Source organism: Triturus cristatus, chromosome 4_2 (assembly GCF_964204655.1).
Source record: "Triturus cristatus chromosome 4_2, aTriCri1.1, whole genome shotgun sequence".
NCBI lineage: Eukaryota > Metazoa > Chordata > Amphibia > Caudata > Salamandridae > Triturus > Triturus cristatus.
Window position 1 is genome coordinate 922826411 of NC_140586.1, and position 20786 is coordinate 922847196.

Consider the following 20786-nt stretch of genomic DNA (forward strand, 5'->3'; position numbering starts at 1 on the left):
CGACATAACATAACGGGTATTTGTAAAGCGCAGGTTCACCCAGAAGGGCCTCTTGGCGCTGAATAACAGATGTTTATTGTTACCCAACGGTACTCATTTTGTCAATCTCAGAAGGATGAAAGGCTGAGTGGACCCGCCGGGATTTGAACCTGTGACCATGAGGTCGAACACAGGCCCTTACAGTGGACACATCGGTCCACTAAGCCACCAGACCTGATAGTGAGTGACCCTGGCACTGAATGCACTCTAACCCCAGACATTGACCCCAGACATTCATCCCATCCCTGCCCCCTTTATTTGCACCTCTCCTTGCACCTAGACTTCGACCCCCATCATTGACCCCAGTTACTGGTCTCTGCCATCAGCAGGTAGGAGTGGTTGGCGATGTCTGTCGTGTTCATGGGCTCCCGGGTCCAGCCCTCCCGCTCTCCTGGGTCAGACACTCCCCAGAGCGCCACGCGCTGGTGGTAGACCTCGCGCTCACAGTAGACATCTTGCCCTGGCCAGGGTCTGGTGAAGCTGGTGTAGTGCCCGTCCTTTCCATCCTGAGAGTCCTCCATTGACTCAGTAGGGTTTCTGGGGACACTGAGGAGCAGCACCCCAAGGTTAAACGTGTGGGCCATGGCACCGTTGCTGTATTCATTCTCGTAGCGTCTGGTGGACGTGCCACTGGGAGCCAGGACCACATAGTCCTGCTGCAGGCTGCGCGGCACGCCTCTTTCTGCCAGTGTTGGGTCCTCAGGGAGGGTGCCAGTGACCGGCCATGCCATGCTCTGTGTTAGCTTCCCACGCTGAGAGGCTGGGGTGTCTTCCTCACCTTTGGGTGCCAGGTTCTTCTCAGAGAGGACTTCCAACAGACAAGGCAGAAGCGAGTCTTCTGATGGCTTCTCGTAGAAGGAAGGTGTGGGCTGCAGAGAATAAACAATCACTGGGTGAACAAGAGAAGTCTACGGGTGTGCTGATTGCAAACCAAAGATGTGAGAAGAAGGTGGCTCATTCAGAGGGAGCCTGGGCTGCTAGGTAACAAGAGGACTTCCCATCAGGGCAGAGCCACTGATAGGCCAGTACAGCATGGTCACAGTGGAGTAACTAGAGGAGGGGCAAGGGCAGACTTCCTCCAGTCAGTTATGACCAGTTAAGGACCAGATCCAGGGTGCATGGAGGCCAACGAAAGGGGTGCTTCAGCACCAGATAAAGGACTCTAAAGGCTAGACCAACTGGTCGTATGTTGATGTGAGCTCCGAAGATGTTTGAGGGTTCCAGGGGATAAAACATGGGTCTAGTGAGGACTTTCTTATACTGCCTGAAAGCAGAGGATCTCTAAGGACAAGCTGAGGGAGTAAAAGGAACAGCTGGGGTGACTGATGAGTCTGTGGGTCTCCTGAAGGCATACTGGATGGATCGGATTGGCCGGAAAGGCTCGAATACATGGGTGTTGGAGGCCAACTTGGAGCATTTCATTAGCAGATGATGTGAGGCCAGCTTGAGGTTCACTCAGACCGTGCTCACAGAGTCTGAGGACACACTAGAGCTGTCTGAGGGCACAACCAGAGTATCTGAGAGCAGACTTGAGTGGTTAAAACAGATATGGTGTTAGAATACAAGCTGAGGGATGGCTGGTCATACCTAGGAGTCAAATGGAGGAGTTGAAGGAAGACGCTGAGGGCCAGTTGAGGGTTTTTGAGAGTGGGTTGGGGAGATCTGGAGGGAGATTAAGGGTATATAGGGCTGTCTTTACTACACAGAGTGAGCACTGTACCTAGAGGAGGGCGATGCACTCCACAAACAGGCTGACACAGACAGGGCACTGTACCAGGAAAGTGACGCACTCCACACACAGGCTGACACAGACAGGGCACTGTACCTGGAGAAGTCTCTGCTATACCAAACACAGGCTGACACAGACAGGGCACTGTACCAGGAGGAGGTTGTACTATACTACACACAGGCTGACACAGACAGGGCACTGTACCAGGAGGAGGCTGTACTATACTACACACAGGCTGACACAGACAGAGCGCTGTACCAGGAGGAGGCTGTACTATACCACACACAGGCTGACACAGACAGGGCACTGGACCAGGAGGAGGCTGTACTATACTACACACAGGCTGACACAGACAGAGCGCTGTACCAGGAGGAGGCTCTTCTATACCACACACAGGCTGACACAGACAGAGCACTGTACCAGGAGGAGGCTGTACTATACCACACACAGGCTGACACACACAGAGCACTGTACCAGGAGGAGGCTCTGCTATACCACACACAGGCTGACACAGACAGAGCACTGTGCCAGGAGGAGGCTCTGCTATACCACACACAGGCTGACACAGACAGAGCACTGTACCAGGAGGAGGCTGTACTATACCACACACAGGCTGACACAGACAGAGCACGGTACCAGGAGGAGGCTGTACTATACCACACACAGGCTGACACAGACAGAGCACTGTACCAGGAGGAGGCTCTCCTATACCACACACAGACTGACACAGACAGAGCACTGTACCAGGAGGAGGCTCTTCTATACCACACACAGGCTGACACAGACAGAGCACTGTACCAGGAGGAGGCTGTACTATACCACACACAGGCTGACACAGACGGAGCACTGTACCAGGCGGAGGCTGTGCTATACCACACACAGGCTGACACAGACAGAGCACTGTACAAGGAGGAGGCTCCACGATACCACACACAGGCTGACACAGACAGGGCACTGTACCAGGAGTAGGCTGTACTATTCCACATACAGGCTGACACAGACAGAGCGCTGTACCAGGAGGAGGCTGTACTATACCACACACAGGCTGACACAGACAGGGCACTGTACCAGGAGGAGGCTGTACTATACTACACACAGGCTGACACAGACAGAGCGCTGTACCAGGAGGAGGCTGTACTATACCACACACAGGCTGACACAGACAGGGCACTGTACCAGGAGGAGGCTCTGCTATACCACACACAGGCTGACACAGACAGAGCACTGTACCAGGAGGAGGCTGTACTATACCACACACAGGCTGACACAGACAGAGCACGGTACCAGGAGGAGGCTGTACTATACCACACACAGGCTGACACAGACAGAGTACTGTACTAGGAGGAGGCTCTCCTATACCACACACAGACTGACACAGACAAGAGCACTGTACCAGGAGGAGTCTCCGCTATACCACACACAGGCTGACACAGACAGAGCACTGTACCAGGAGGAGGCTGTACTATACCACACACAGGCTGACACAGAAAGAGCACTGTAGCAGGAGGAGGGTCCACTATAAAACACACAGGCTGAAACAGCCAGAGCACTGTACCAGGAGGAGGCTGTACTATACCAAACACAGGCTGACACAGACAGGGCACTGTACCAGGAGGAGGCTCTGCTCTACCACACACAGGCTGACAGACAGAGCACTGTACCATGAGGAGGCTCTACTGTACCACACACAGGCTGACACAGAAAGAGCACTGTACCAGGAGGAGGCTCTGCTATACCACACACAGGCTGAAAGAGACAGCGCACTATACCAGGAGGAAGCATTATTATACCACACACAGGCTGACACAGACTGAGCACTGTACCAGGAGGAGGCTCTCCTATACCACACACAGGCTGACACAGGCAGAGCACTGTACCAGGAGGAGGCTCTGCTATACCACACACAGGCTGACACAGAAAGAGCACTGTACCAGGAGGAGGCTGTACTATACCACACACAGGCTGGCACCGATAGAGCACTGTACCAGGAGGAGGCTCTTCTATACCACACACAGGCTGACACAGACAGAGCACTGTACCAGGAGTAGGCTGTACTATACCACATACAGGCTGACACAGACAAAGCACTGTACCAGGAGGAGGCTATACTATACCACACACAGGCTGGCACTGACAGAGCACTGTACCAGGAGGAGGCTCTTCTATACCACACACAGGCTGACACAGACAGGGCACTGTACCAGGAGAAGGCTCTGCTATACCACACACAGGCTGACACAGACAGGGCACTGTACCAGGAGGAGGCTGTACTATACTACACACAGGTTGACACATACAGAGCGCTGTACCAGGAGGAAGCTGTACTATACCACACACAGGCTGACACAGACAGAGCACTGTACCAGGAGGAGGCTCTTCTATACCACTCACAGGCTTACACAGACAGAACACTGTACCAGGAGGAAGCTCTGTTATGCCACACACAGGCTGACACAGACAGAGCACTGTACCAGGAGGAGGCTGTACTACACCACACACAGGCTGACACAGACAGAGCACTGTACCAGGAGGAGGCTCTCCGATACCACACACAGGCTGACACAGACAGAGCACTGTACCAGGAGGAGGCTCCGCTATACCACACACAGGCTGACACAGAGAGAGCACCGTACCAGGAGGAGGCTGTACTATACCACACACAGGCTGACATAGACGGAGCACTGTACCAGGAGGAGGCTGTACTATACCACACACAGGCTGACACAGACAGAGCACTGTAGCAGGAGGAGGCTCCACTATACCACACACAGGCTGACACAGACAGCGCACTGTACCAGGAGGAAGCGCTATTATAACACACACTGGCCTACACAGACAGAGCACTGTATCAAGAGGAGGCTCTCCTATACCACACACAGGCTGACACAGACAGAGCACTGTACCAGAAGGAGAATGATGTACTCCACACACAGGCTGACACAGAAAGAGCACAGTACCAGGAGGAGGCTCTGCTATACCACACACAGGCTGACACAGACAGAGCACTGTACCAGGAAGAGGCTGTACTATACCACACACAGGCTGGCACCGACAGGGCAGTGTTCCAGGAGGAGGCTCTTCTATACCACACACAGGCTGACACAGACAGAGCACTGTACTAGAAGGAGGCTCCACTTTACCACACACAGACAGAGCACTGTAACAGGAGGAGAGTGATGTACTCCACACACAGGCTGACACAGACAGAGCACTGTACCAGGAGGAGGCTGTACTATTTCACACACAGGCTAGCACTGACAGAGCACTGTACCAGGAGGAGGCTCTTCTATACCACACACAGGCTGACACGGACAAGGCGCTGTACCAGGAGGAGTCTCCAGAATACCACACACAGGCTGACACAGACAGAGCATGGTACCAGAAGGAGGCTCCGCTATACCACACACAGACAGAGCACTGTACCAGGAGGAGGCTCTTCTATACCACACAGAGGCTGACACAGGCAGAGCACTGTACCAGGAGGAGACTCTGCTATACCACACACAGGCTGACACAGACAGAGCACTGTACTTGGAGGAGGCTGTACTATACCACACACAGGCTGACACAGAAAGAACACTGTACCAGGAGGAGGCTGTACTTCACCAAACACAGGCTGACACAGAAAGAGCACTGTACCAGGAGGAGGCTGTACTATACCACACACAGGCTGGCACCGACAGAGCACTGTACCAGGAAGAGGCTCTTCTATACCACACACAGGCTGACACAGACAGCACTCTGTACCAGGAGTAGGCTGTACTATACCACATACAGGCTGACACAGACAAAGCACTGTACCAGGAGGAGGCTGTACTATACCACACACAGGCTGGCACCGACAGAACACTATACCAGGAGGAGGCTCTTCTATACCACACACAGGCTGACATAGACAGTGCACTGTACCAGAAGGAGGCTCCGCTATACCACACACAGACAGAGCACTGTACCAGGAGGAGAGTGACGCACTCCACACACAGGCTGACACAGACAGGGCACTGTACCAGGAGGAGGCTCTGCTATACCACACACAGGCTGACACAGACAGGGCACTGTAACAGGAGGAAGCTGTACTATACCACACACAGGCTGACACAGACAGAGCACTGTACCAGGAGGAGGCTCTTCTATACCACACACAGGATGACACAGACAGAGCACTGTACCAGGAGGAGGCTGTACTATACCACACACAGGCTGACACAGACAGAGCACTGTACCAGGAGGAGGCTCTGCTATACCACACACAGGCTGACACAGAGAGAGCACTGTACCAGGAGGAGTCTGTACTATACCACACACAGGCTGATATAGACAGAGCACTGTACCAGGAGGAGGCTGTACTATACCACACACAGGCTGACACAGACAGAGCACTGTAGCAGGAGGAGGCTCCAATATACCACACACAGGCTGACACAGACAGAGCACTGTACCAGGAGGAGGCTCCGCTATACCACACACAGGCTGACACAGACAGATCACTGTACCAGGAGGAGGCTCCGCTCTACCACACACAGGCTGACACAGAGAGAGCACTGTACCAGGAGGAAGCTCTATTATACCACACACAGGCTGACACAGACAGAGCACTGTACCAAGAGGAGGCTCTCCTATACCACACACAGGCTGACACAGACAGAGCACTGTACCAGAAGGAGAATGATGTACTCCGCACACAGGCTGACACAGAAAGAGCACTGTACCAGGAGGAGGCTCTGCTATACCACACACAGGCTGACACAGACAGAGCACTGTACCAGGAGGAGGCTGTACTATACCACACACAGGCTGGCACCGACAGAGCACTGTTCCAGGAGGAGGCTCTTCTATACCACACACAGACTGACACAGACAGAGCACTGTACTAGAAGGAGGCTCTGCTTTACCACACACAGCCAGAGCACTATAACAGGAGGAGAGTGATGTACTCCACACACAGGCTGACACAGACAGAGCACTGGACCAGGAGTAGGCTGTGCTATTTCCCACACAGGCTAGCACCGAGAGAGCACTGTACCAGGAGGTGGCTCTTCTATACCACATACAGGCTGACACAGACAAGGCACTGTACCAGGAGGAGGCTCCAGTATACCACACACAGGCTGACACAGACAGAGCACTATACCAGAAGGAGGCTCCGCTATACCTCACACAGACAGAGCACTGTACCAGGAGGAGGCTCTTCTATACCACACAGAGGCTGACACTGACAGTGCACTGTACCAGGAGGAGGCTCTACAATACCACACACAGACTGACACAGACAGAGCACTGTACCAGAAGGAGGCTTCGCTATACCACACACAAACAGAGCACTGTACCAGGAGGAGAGTGATGTACTCCACACACAGGCTGACACAGACAGAGCACTGTACCAGGAGTACGCTGTACTATACCACACACAGGCTTGCACAGACAGGGCACTCTACCAGGAGGAGGCTTCGCTATACCACACACAGGCTGAAACCAACAGGGCACTGTACCAGGAGGAGAGTGATGTACTCCACACACAGGCTGGCACAGACAGAGCACTGTACCAGGAGGAGGCTCTACTAAACCACACACAGGTTGACACAGACAGAGCACTTCACCAGGAGGAGAGTGATGTACTCCACACACAGGCTGACACCGACAGAGCACTGTACCAGAAGGAGGCTCCACTAAACCACACACAGGCTGACACAGACAGAGCACTGTACCAGGAGGAGGCTCCGCTATACCACACACAGGCTGACACAGACAGAGCACTGTACCAGGAGGAGGCTCTACTATACCACACACAGGCTGACACAGACAGAGCACTGTAGCAGGATGAGGCTCTAATATACCACACACATGCTGACACAGACAGAGCACTGTACCAGGAGGAGGCTCCGCTATTCCACACACAGGCTGACACAGACAGATCACTGTACCAGGAGGAGGCTCCGCTCTACCACACACAGGCTGACAGACAGAGCACTGTACCAGGAGGAGGCCCTACTATACCACACACAGGCTGACACAGAGAGAGCACTGTACCAGGAGGAAGCTCTATTATACCACACACAGGCTGACACAGACAGCGCACTGTACCAGGAGGAAGCGCTATTATAACACACACAGGCCTACACAGACAGAGCACTGTACCAAGAGGAGGCTCTCCTATACCACATACAGGCTGACACAGACAGAGCACTGTACCAGAAGGAGAATGATGTACTCCACACACAGGCTGACACAGAAAGAGCACTGTACCAGGAGGAGGCTCTGCTATACCACACACAGGCTGACACAGACAGAGCACTGTACCAGGAGGAGGCTGTACTATACCACACACAGGCTGGCACCGACAGAGCACTGTTCCAGGAGGAGGCTCTTCTATACCACACACAGGCTGACACAGACAGAGCACTGTACTAGAAGGAGGCTCCGCTTTACCACACACAGACAGAGCACTGTAACGGGAGGAGAGTGATGTACTCCACACACAGGCTGACACAGACAGAGCACTGTACCAGGAGGAGGCTGTACTATTTCCCACAGAGGCTAGCACCGACAGAGCACTGTACCAGGAGGAGGCTCTACTATACCACACACAGGCTGACACAGACAAGGCACTGTACCAGGAGGAGGCTCCAGTATACCACACACAGGCTGACACAGACAGAGCACTATAACAGAAGGAGGCTCCGCTATACCACACACAGACAGAGCACTGTACCAGGAGGAGGCTCTTCTATACCACACAGAGGCTGACACTGACAGGGCACTGTACCAGGAGGAGGCTCTACAATACCACACACAGACTGACACAGACAGAGCACTGTACCGGAAGGAGGCTTCGCTATACCACACACAGACAGAGCACTGTACCAGGAGGAGAGTGATGTACTCCACACACAGGCTGACACAGACAGAGCACTGTACCAGGAGGAGGCTGTACTATACCACACACAGGCTTGCACAGACACGGCACTCTACCAGGAGGAGGCTTCGCTATACCACACACAAGCTGACACCAACAGGGCACTGTACCAGGAGGAGAGTGATGTACTCAACACACAGGCGGACACCGACAGAGCACTGTTCCAGGAGGAGGCTCCACTAAACCACACACAGGCTGACACAGACAGAGCACTGTACCAGGAGGAGGCTCTACTATACCACACACAGGCTGACACAGAGAGAGCACTGTACTGGGTGGAGGCTGTACTATACCACACACAGGCTGACACAGACAGAGCACTGTACCGGGGGAGGCTTTTCCATACCACACAGAGGCTGACACAGACAGGGCACTGTACCAGGAGGAGGCTGTACTATACCACACACAGGCTGACACAGACAGGGCACTGTACCAGGAGGAGGCTCATCCATACCACACAGAGGCTGACACAGACAGAGCACTGTACCAGGGGGAGGCTCCACTATACTACACACAGGCTGACACAGACAGAGCACTGTGCCAAGAGGAGGCTGTACTATACCACACGCAGGCTGACACAGACAGGGCACTGTACCAGGAGGAGGCTCCAGTATACCACACACAGGCTGACACAGACAGAGCACTGTACCAAGAGGAGGATGTACTATACCACACACAGGCTGACTCAGACAGAGCACTGTACCAGGAGGAGGCTCCGCTATACCACACACAGGCTGACCATCACGGCACTGTACCTAGAAGAGGCTCTTTTGCACTACAGACGGGTTGGCACAATGCATTGTACCAGGATGAGAGTAATGTACTCCACACACAGGATGACACAGTGATTTGCACTGGGGAGGGGCGTTTAAATAGGGTGGAGGATGTTCTTCACGCACAGGCTGGATATGAAATAAGACACAGGAGTGGGCGGTGCATGGGACACAGCACATTCTGACACGTTCTGTGCAGACTTAGAGCACTTCACACTGTCTGAAACAGGTCACACTTAAGACAAAGACACAAACTCACCTGATACTGCTTCTGTATTTCTGCCATGAAACCATCCAGGACTCGGTGCAAGTTTGGCACAGGCGGCCAGATTTTCCCCTTGAATTTACTGAAATTAAGAAAATAAATAAATGAACACATGAATCCTCTCCCTTTGTCACACTCAAGAGCAAGGCATTGTTTTTTTCTGCAGCATTTGCACTGGAGCTAGGAGTATTGGCTGTGCTCTGGCACCCCCTGCTGGAAACCTAAAGAATATCTGTTCCCTTCCATGCTGAATGTTCGACAGTATCAACTAACTGGCTCTTCGTTTTGAAGAGTGACCTTAAGGTCATGAACATTTGAGTTATTCAGTGCTTTGCAGTGGCAGCTCCTCCGCTATGGTGGAGGTGCGTCGCCCCACTGCTTTTAAGCAGTGTGAGATAGTTAATATCATTTTATGCATCCTGCTGCCTTGCGAACGGGTGGGTGGGAGTGGCTGCGTTGCTCTCGGAGCAGGGCAGGGGAGGAGAGGAGTGGTTTGCCCACTCCTAAGCGCGCAATGACTGTTTGTACGCCCTCTCGGGCCACCCATACCAGTCATGCACACTTTTCCCGTTCTCCAAGCAGGCTGCAATGCCCAAGCCCAGACCCCCATTCCCTTGTTGAGACTCACACCAGGACGCTCAAAACCAATCACAACGCTGCATTGCAGTGTTGTGATTGGTCAGGTGGCCTGGGTGCCTACCAATCACAATGCTGCAATGCAGCATTGTGATTGGTCAGTGGGGCATAGCTGTGCTTCCGTCCAAAACGGAGAAGAGCAGCGGCGGTGACGCGGGACCCGGCGCAATGGTACGTTTTAAAAAACAAAATGTTTTTAAAAAAAAAATATGCGTGACCCCTCACAATACGCGACGGTACTACCCCCTGCAACCAGCCCACCACCCACGAGTCATGCCGGCTGCCCCTGATGCTTTACACTTCCTGTTTGGACTGTTTTGTTCCGCAGCTGGCAGTGTTTCCCCTTTTGTTTCTGATCCTTGTCTTCTTTCAAGCTTTTTTTTCAGACTCTTTGTAATCTCACCCCTCTGAAACAGCCCACCCGGGTACCTGTCTTGTGTCTTGAATTGCCCCCTTGTCCCAGAGTACACCCCCTGTGAAACTGTGTGGGCAATACCTCAGAGCAATGGAAGGGTGCCTCCTAGCACCGATTTCTCAAATTGTGGGCCGTGACCCACTCCTGGGTCCCCAGCCCAATTCTGGTGGCTCAGGACAGAGGAATAAACAAAGATGCCTTTACATTTTGTATTGATCTTGTCACATTGGCTGTGCTTCAGACACAGGGGTCAAATGTGAGGCTCTGTCTTCTGACAATGAACTGCTTATTCATTCAACAGTGAGATTGGAGTTTACCTTATTAGACATCTTGCCGGGTTACATGGAGTGTGAAAGGAAAGGATGTAGGATTTCAATCTTTGTCACACACAGCAAAATGTAAATGTTAGTAAATGAACTGTACACATATTTCAGAATATCTCAGCCGTCAGGAAAGCAAATACAAAGCACCTTTTTGTAATTCTGAAGAGTGATAAAAAAAAATATTTTAATAGAATTGAGACAAATCAGGACGCTTTTACTTGGTGATGTGTGATGTGTAAGTGATAAGTATTCACTGAAATCCGAATTCCCCACATTATAATTAGTCTGCTATATAGTTTTGTCACAAAAACTGCAAGTCCGTGCAAATTTAGTGGCCATTTCAATGGGAAATGTGCTGTATGTAAAGGACACTGTGCTACCACACCATGCTTTAGTAATATAGTTGCAAAGGTGTGTCCAAAAATGCACCACCAGTTACATACTACACCCTCACCACTCTCCTGCTGAATATATCTGCAACACTTTGTGTGAAGCTATGATTTTTCACAATCACTACGACTTCAGTGATGTAACATTGATGTCTGCACTCTGACTCTGAAAATTGTCTAAAACCACAGGTGCAAAGGTGCTGAATTATGTTCCCAAGTCTAGTTTTAAAACAACCCCTTGCAAGTATTCTCAAGCAAGACTCTGGATGACCTTCCAGTGATTATTGCTGCTGTTTCCTTTACTTCACAAGGACATGTCAACAGAGAATATACTCATTAGACAAGACCATACACATCCATCCCTCTTGTGTATGACTTTCAGATGTAAATTGGGAAATATGGATGTGGTCTAATAGCTAGAGCGGCTGACTTTTGAATCTAGGGAACAGGTTTGAGTCCTGGCATTAGCTGTGGGCTAATCCCTCAACTTCCTGTGCTTAAAAGAAACTGAATCTGACCATATATAATATAGCCTAGTGCTCATTTAGAGCGCTGCGTGCCATTAGGAGGTGTTAGTGCTATATAAAACTGTACTATATATATTTATATATAATATATATATATATATATATATATATATATATATATATATATATATATATATAATCTACTGGCGGTCGCCAGTAGATAGTTATAGTTACAACCTAGTTTCCATAGGAAATCTGAAAATTCTATTTTGAATAACTTTGGCGCTGGTTGACTTATCTTCATGAAATTTTCAATATATATATATATATATACATACATATATAGCGCTCCGCTGCTGTTTCACGAGCAGAAAGGACAAGCAACAAACAGACGCGCTTCAGCCTTAGCCTTCGTCAGTGTCGGCTAGCGTCTCCGAAGCGAAAGTAGATATTGACAAGGTGCATCAAAGCAAAGAAAGGACTGTGCATGAAAATTCATCAGCGCCATATTGGAATGTGCAAATCAACATAAATGTAATTCATTACTATTTTAAATCATTATATACAGTATATTACTGTCCTACTTTATGATTCAAATATATGTTATGCTAATTAATAATTTCACTAAATCAAAGGAGACCATTATTCTGCTCTACTTTTCTTTGTATTCTGAGAAAATTGCACATTTTAATAATTTATTAAGACTATAAGTGGTAACTAAAAATTATACGGCCCTGAATGGGCTTGTATTGTTTTGATGTCGATTAGTTTAGTCCTTCTGTTTGTGCCAAAACATTAGAGAATGTTGTTCAAATTGATTCTTATCATAAGTGAGTTATCAGCTCCTCTCCAGCGTTTAGCCCACTAATATATCTCGACGCCAGACGTCGTAGCCTCCTCTCTCTGTCTCCACCCCTGATTTCATTGGGGACACAGTCTTGACAGAAAAACTGTAGTAGTGATCTATTGCTGTTGTGGTGACTAGCAAAATGACGGGCTACAGGATAGTTCTCATCCTTATTAGCAATGGCCCTTTGATGTTCCAGCACCCGCATCTTTACTGCATTGACTGTACTGCCCACGTAGCGATAGCCACATGGGCATTCCAAACAATAAACTACATGTGTCGTGGTACACGTCATAAATTTAGAAATCTTTTTGCTTGATTGGTACCCAGGGATCTGATTCGGGAGGATTCTTTTACTGGAACAGCAAGCTTTGCATTTCCCACAAGGAAATGAACCATGAAGGTTCTGAAAACTGCCACCTGCTATTGGTTTTGGGAGGTGACTCCATACCAAATGATTTTTAATGGATCGTGATTTTCTGAAAGATATTTTCGGTTAATCTGGAAGTTCTCTCCCCACCACATTATCAGATTTTAAGATTTTCCAATTTCTGCTCAGTATTGTTCTTATTTTACTGGCTGCTTATGAATAACTAGTGATCAGTCTCAAATTCCCTGTATCCTCTCCTGATTTACATGTATGTGTATCTTTCAATAATGTTTGTCTTTCTTTTATTTCAACTTTCTCTTTAGCCAATTGCAGGGTTTTCTGTGATTAACCTCTAGATTTAAATCGTTTAATGCTATCACAACAGCTTTCTCATAGTGTATCGTTTGTGAGCTGTTCCTTTTAATACGGAGAAATTCCCCATAGGGGATACTCTTTATAAGGGTCGCTGGGTGGCTACTATGTGGATGTAAAACAGAGTCTCCAGCTGTGCTTTTACGATGTAGGGCTGTTTGGATGACACCCGAATTGACAGACCCTTAAATCCAAAAAATTCACTTCACTGGTGCTCATTTCACTAGTGAATTTTAAATTCAATTTATTGTTATTAAGAGCAGAGATATGTTGTTCAGCTGATGTTAAAGATCCTCTCCAAATAATGAAGAGATCATCAATATATCTCCGCCAACAGATTATTCTTTCTACCCACTCGTTTTTATTGTCGGCCCAGGCCACCTGCTTCTCCCACCAGTCCACGAACAAGTTCACGTAACTGGGAGCAAAGCAGGTGCCCATCGCCGTACCTTGTATCTGTCGATATCTCTGGCCTTGAAAAATAAAAATGTTATTGTTCAAACAGAATGAGATGAACTCTAACAACATCTCACTATGTTCTAGGTATCTGACTGGCCGAAGTCACAAAAAGTTCTTAACTGCCTCTTGTATATAGATTACAGATATCAAGCGTAATCGTAACAAGCCAATGTCTTGGATTTGCTTTAAAAAATCTTTGGTGTCCTTAGTATAAGAACTCAATTGTTTGACGAAAGGTGCGAGAAAATAGTCTATAAATTTAGACATGTTCTTAGTCAATCCTCCTATCGATGACACAATCGGTCTTCCTGGTGGTCTAGCAGCATCTTTATGCACCTTGGGTAGGTGGTAGAAAGTAGGGATCTTGGGTTGTCTGTTCTGTAAAAATAGCAGCTCTTCTCTTGATAGTATTCCTTTCACATACCATTTATTAATGAGATCAGCATAGTCTTGAATACTTTTTTTGTACTCCTCTTCTGTGGTAAGAGCATAATTGTCCTTATCTTCGAGTTGTCGCAAAGCCTCTTTGCAGTAGTTGTCTCTGGTTTGTAAGACGACGTTACCGCCCTTATCAGATGGTTTTATTATAATTGATTCATCTTGTTCCACATTCTGTATAGCTTTTCTCTGACTGTATGACAAGTTCCATTTTCTTGTCCCTTTTGAATTTTCCTCCTTTCTTCTCATGGTTTGGAGTTTCTGAATTACAGTGTCTGAGAAAATATCAATAGCATCGGTGGGCAGTTGTAGGCAGAATCGAGATGATGGTTTAAATGGGCTTTTTTCCCCAACTTGTGTTACCCCCATTTCTGCTGCCCTTGTGGCATTGTCCATTTGAGAAACCGGTTGAGTATTGTTTTCATTACACAGTTCCTCAAGAATTGCTAGAGTATCCAAGTCACAAATGGTTACTGGTTCTAATTCATGTGTTCTTGTTGGGCCCCTTACTACGTCCCTTGATGGTTGTTCTCCGGGGGTCCTTAATTTAAAGAACTTCAGTAGCATGATTTTCCGAATGAATTTAAAAAAGTCAATTTGTGTTTGTGTGTACTCATAACTACTTGTGGGACAGAATGTTAGGCCTAGTTTGAGTACCGTCTCTTCATCTGATGTCAGTTCTTTAGGAGAGAGGTTAATGATTGTTAAATTATCTTCTAATCTTTGTTGGTTTGGCCCCTCCGCGTTCTGACCGGCCTTGCTCCACTTCCGGTGTTTCCTGCCACCCCTCCTCTTGCATCGCTTGTTTTTTGCTGTTGTTCCGGGGGTCGTCCCTTCCCCCCTCGCAGCCATGTCTGTCTGATGAGGTTGAATTCCTCGTGAAAAGAAGGCTGTTGTTTTTGTACTTGTGCTGTGCTTAATCCTTCTTCTTCTGATTGCTCCGCGCTAGTAATTTCAGACTCTGAGGTGTCTCTAGCCGCAATTGTCTTTTGTTTAGATGATTTGAGATCTCTACGAGGTGCGTCGTATCTTCTTGCGAAGGTTAGTATCCTTCCTTGCTCATAATCATGAGTATCTCTTTCGAATTTTTGATGCTTCCTTATTTGAATTTTTTTCTCATAAGCAACCAGGCATTTCTTTATGATCTCCTTCTCCTCATCATGTTTATTTATTCGCACTGTTTCAAGGATACAGCTTTCAAGGGATTCGATATCTTTTAAGGCTTTCTCACGGTCTCTCCAAGCAAATTTAATTAAGATCTTTAACATTCCTTGTGAAGAGTCTGCCGTGTATTCTGCCCACTCGCTTAAAAGGTCAGGGTCCGGGTTCTCATAAGCCGGAACTGTGTGTATTCGAAGACCACATGGTACTTTTTTTACTTCGACATAGTGCTCCAGGGAAGTGGCTTCCCACCATTTTCTTATTTCCCTCTCATGGAGCCTCTCTAATTGTTGGTATTTACTTTTTATATTTGTTTGGACAGCATTCTCTGTTTGGTTGGCAGCCTGTGTGTCCTCCCCGGGACGGGTTTTAAAAATTTCAGTCGCAACCTCACGACGTGCCGTTTCATTAAACATTAGTAATTACTGTTCCAATGCATTCCCAACTCGCTCGTGCCGTTTAAATGGTAAAAAACGGTCAATATTTCCCTACCTCCGAGTTGCGTAGAGCTTGGTTATTCCCGCTCTGCATCTCCTGGTGGTGGTGCTGTCAGCTTGTTATGGCGGTGCGGGTTAGTTTCGATTTTCGTAGCTCCTTCGTTTCGCCGTCTAAAACCCGCACTCTTTCAGAGCGGGTGCCTGGTCCAGCGGTGGCGAACCGCTAAAATACAGCGCTCCGCTGCTGTTTCACGAGCAGAAAGGACCAGCACTCCCGTTGGCGTTAAACCTAATTAGGATTTATTCAGTGCAAGAAAATCAACAGACAGATGCGTTTCAGCCATAGCCTTCATCAGTGTCGGCTAGCGTCTCCGAAGCGAAAGTAGATATTGACAAGGTGCATCAAAACAAAGAAAGGACTGTGCGTGAAAATTCATCAGCGCCATATTGGAATGTGCAAATCAACATAAATGTAATTCATTACTATTTTAAATCATTATATACAGTATATTACTGTCCTACTTCGTGATTCAAATATATGTTATGCTAATTAATAATTTCACTAAATCAAAGGAGACTGCTCTACTTTCCTTTGTATTCTGAGAAAATTGCACATTTTAATCATTTATTAAGACTATAAGTGGTAACTAAAAATTATATTATATATATATACACTTATATTTTCCCAAAAACACTGTTGGGCTGCAGAAGGGTTTTTCAAATTTGCTAAAATCAAGGGGTATCAACACCAAGATTTTTCAGAATCCTTGTGATTTTGGTGAAATGATGCCACAGGCCAGCACCCCACTCTAAAACAGTTCCAGCTTTCACTTTTATGGTTAGACCAATATATTGGCCAAAGTCCAATATAGACAAATTGTGGTTAAGTGCGTGACATTTACAAATAATTTATGTAGAGAGAAACACATTTATAAAGAGTATGTTATTTTGGTAATTTACAGAATTCTGAAAGCGTGTCTACTGTTATATTAAAAAATCGCCTCGCGTCATGTCTGTTAAGGCTTGATGGGTTGTGACAGTTTGTCATTCTACTAAGTTGGGTTATGATTCTGAGTACTAAATCATGGAAGACTTGGAGCAGCGGTGTTTTACCACCTCACGCAGGAGTAAAGGAGTAATGGGCTAGAATTTCACAAGAACTTTCAAGGAACTTGCTGCTTTTAAATCTGGCAGCATTTCTTGACATATCTAGAGTAATTAAAGAACACAGCATGATAACATAACACAAAGCAAAATACCAACACAACGCGAAAAACCGGGGCGCAACAAAGCAATTAAAAAAAGAATGCAACTACCCAAGCACAGTGCAACAGCACAACGCAATAATACAGGACAAAAACAACATATCCAACGTAATCCAACACAATATTGTTAGTGCTCCTCACCACATCCACACATAGGCTAGCTTTTATGATAGAACAGTAAAAGGGTTTGCGCCAAGCACTACCTGGTTGCATCATGGCCATGAAAGAGTGCCAGTATCTGTCTTCAGCTGATGTGATGCACGCAGGCCCCTTCCTCCTATCAGGCCTGGCATATCAGGGCGAGACACCTAAATTCCAGACCCCCCCCGAGTAAACTTTGATTGGTTGAAGCTAGGAGCGGTAGGCAGGAGCAGTTTGTCACCTGGTCCCAGCGGCATACCCCCTAGGAGGCAGTGTAAGGGTCCCCCTCACCTGGAGGCCTAGATTCTGGTCCTGGATGGAGGGGTGGGAGTGAAGGGTGCACAGCGTCACTGAGGAGCAGTCATGGCAGCCTTCGGAGCAGGCTGTGAATAATGAGACAAATAATGCATCAGCAACGCCTGTTGAAGGCAAGAAGCACTGAAAATATCACAAGGCCTCTCTCACCACTCTCACTGCCCTCACTCTCAGCTGCACTCCTCCCTGCATCATCACTTACATTAAAACGCTGAGCCTCGGTAATTAGAGGCAATAAAAGCTTCAGACCGCTGATGGTAAACTCCTGAGACAGGGCTGAAGACAGGTCGGCCATAGCCAGATCCCGCCCTCCTGGTGTGTCACATCCTTACTCTCTTACGTCACAGATAGTACGGTATGGTCTGGTGAGTGCATCTTTTCACCCCAGACCATGTACCCGAGGGACATCAGAGGCCTGCAGTGGGTCAGTTTGCCCCATCCTGGTACAATCATGCCAGGATGGCACAGCTAACTTGCCCCTGGTTGGTGTTAGCCCGTTGTGCTAGTGAAGTATTCTGGCAAACAGTGGGTCATGCTGCTGCTGTTAGTACTTGCCCCTTGATATACCTCCGTAAAAAAGTGTTGTCCAGAGATTTTCATTTTTGATTTGTGTTTTTGTATCATTAGAGTAATAATTTAGCTTGGGTAGACAGGACTTATTCAGCCAAATTTTTCTGGACCACATTTTTAAAAATGGCGAATGTGTTGCAGTAATAATGTAATATTTCAGGAACCATGAGACCTATATACTTAATTCTGGTGTTAAAACATAGGGTTTGGGGGTCAAGTAGTCTTAAAGCGACAGAAGATAACTCCGCAGAGCAACCCTTCCGGCATTTTTGAAAATGTTGTCTCTATAATGATGTGTTTTAGCCATCATATTGGTAATTTATTTTAGTATTGTTTCTGTTTCAGATTTTCCATTTATTCAAATTTGCAAACATGAGTCGAAACAGGTGGTAGCACAGGATCTTTACCTCCTGACAGAGGGTTGCTCACTACTAAATCTGAGGATTCCTTCAACAAAGAAAAATGTGTCATTTGCCAAACTAATCCGACAGAAAAGCAAACATAAACTGCGGCTGGACAGAAGGCAATTCAAGATGCTTCAGAAATACGGCAAGACGGAGTTCCTAAAAAACTGATGAGTGAAGAGGATCAAATATTTTATCATTGTAACAACAAGAGCTGCAAGTCGTATACATTGGAAAAAAGCCTGGAAAAAAATTGTCAAAAAATAGCAGAAACTAGTGAATCACAACAAGAATCAGAGTCTTCTGAGAAGCAACAACAACCAAACCTAGTGCCGATCCACTTAGAAGATCGATGGCTACCCCGCGTCCACATCCAAGAACGGATCAGAAAGCAGAGGATCTTCAATGTTTTATCTGTGGTCGAACAAGGGCAAAAGGGATTGACGAAAGAACAAATTACAGAGTATGTGAGTCTCAAAGGCAAACATTTTTAACTGCAGCTAGTTACTTCCAAGATAAGGTTTTAAGCTGAGTAGTTGATCTAAACAGCGAGGTGGATGTATTTGCAGCAGGTCTGTATGCCTAACTGAACCGCATGTGTGAATACATTTGAAAATATAAATGTACAATGAGTTCCCAGGAGCAAGGTAACCGCCAGCATTCTGGTAAATTTGTACTAGTTGAAAAAGCAAATGAAGTTTTAAAGCCACTCTCGGGTGCTGGATACGGGTTCACACTCAGTAAGATCAGAGAAATAATGGTCAACACTGATGAAACTGTATTGATCCATAATAATGAAATTAAGATTTTTCTAGTGAGAATGTACAATGACAGAATTTGTTTTTGTCAGTCTAACAAAAAGAATGAGCCATTTATTGTGTTCTCAGCTGCTTCGACGCCTGAAGTTCTTTCTGCCAAAATAAAAACACAGAATGCAGTAAAATCAGCAGGAACCATTTTAAGAAATGTCCTGAAAGATTTAGATTTAATGACAAATTTTGAGATGCCCCAGAGCTCCACAAAACATGGACAGATAGGCTTATGCTGTGCAAATGTACTGTCTTTTCCAAATCATGTTTTATGAATTACATCAAGGTAAAATGACAACTCCACTAGACATGATGACTGATCACACAATCTATGACAAGTGCAAAAGTATAGAGCTAATCACTTAAACTAATAGGATTTGCGTATCAACAAATTATAATAGTACAGAGCTGGAACTTGTTAGCAGCTCATGCTGTAAAATCTTGTAAATCCAACAGCACGCCACTTTCAAGTCACTATACAAGGACAGGATTTACTATTGCTGCTCTTGATAATTTTCATGCCACTTTTTCAAGACTGAACCAATGAAGTAGTTGCTAGAAAATAAGCTGTGTCTAGCTGTAGGCATAAACAAACAAAGCTGCAAACTTATAACCCAACTGCCTTGCCAACGTGTGCAAAACAACTACAAGCCATCAGCACGTCACAATCTAAAAGGAAGTTTTAAAGTGGCTGAGGACATGGATCTTCTCTATACCTGATCCTGTGGTCCGCAAAGCTGATTTTAATGAATTTATCATATTGCTTATCTGGTGCAGATTGAAGGATGAAGAAAAGTCAGTTTCTCCATGGGCTGGAATTCATACACTGATCTCCCGTAATACTGTCACACTGAAGAAGGCTGGGTTTTTACCAGTAATACCAACTCCAGTCATAAACTATGCAACAGTGTTCACAGCTCTAAAAGATTTCACATTTGTGCATGCTCCACTTGAAGACCAGCCTGTCCTGCCTATTTTCTGTGATGAAGGTGTTTTCTGTATTGTAGCTGACATTTTTATGAGCCAAGCAGTAGAATTTGATTACCATTAGCCAATGATGGACGTTTTCCATCTGAAAAAAGGTGTGCTGCGCTGTGCAGGAAGTTATCTCAGTGGATGTGGCATAGACGATGCACTTGTTGAGGCTGAAATCTTTGGAAGCAAAACTGTCCAGTCAGTATTTAGCAGAACTAACTATTGTTACAAGGTATACTTATCATATGTGAGGCTATAGAAACATTGCGTTGGA

The 20786-nt window shown here is 47.0% G+C and overlaps 1 protein-coding gene across 1 annotated transcript in view; it reads right to left on the bottom strand.

The window, feature by feature from the left end:
* Nucleotides 1-216: 216 nt before the first annotated feature.
* Nucleotides 217-20786, bottom strand: part of MPL (MPL proto-oncogene, thrombopoietin receptor) — a 238382-nt gene continuing 217812 nt past the window's right edge. The window contains exons 11-12 of the mRNA XM_085602979.1: nucleotides 9714-9801; nucleotides 217-908 (exon numbers count right to left, since the gene is read on the bottom strand). Coding sequence (XP_085459105.1) covers nucleotides 333-908; nucleotides 9714-9801 — 664 coding nt within the window. The 3' untranslated portion in view covers nucleotides 217-332. The remainder of the gene's footprint in view (nucleotides 909-9713; nucleotides 9802-20786) is intronic.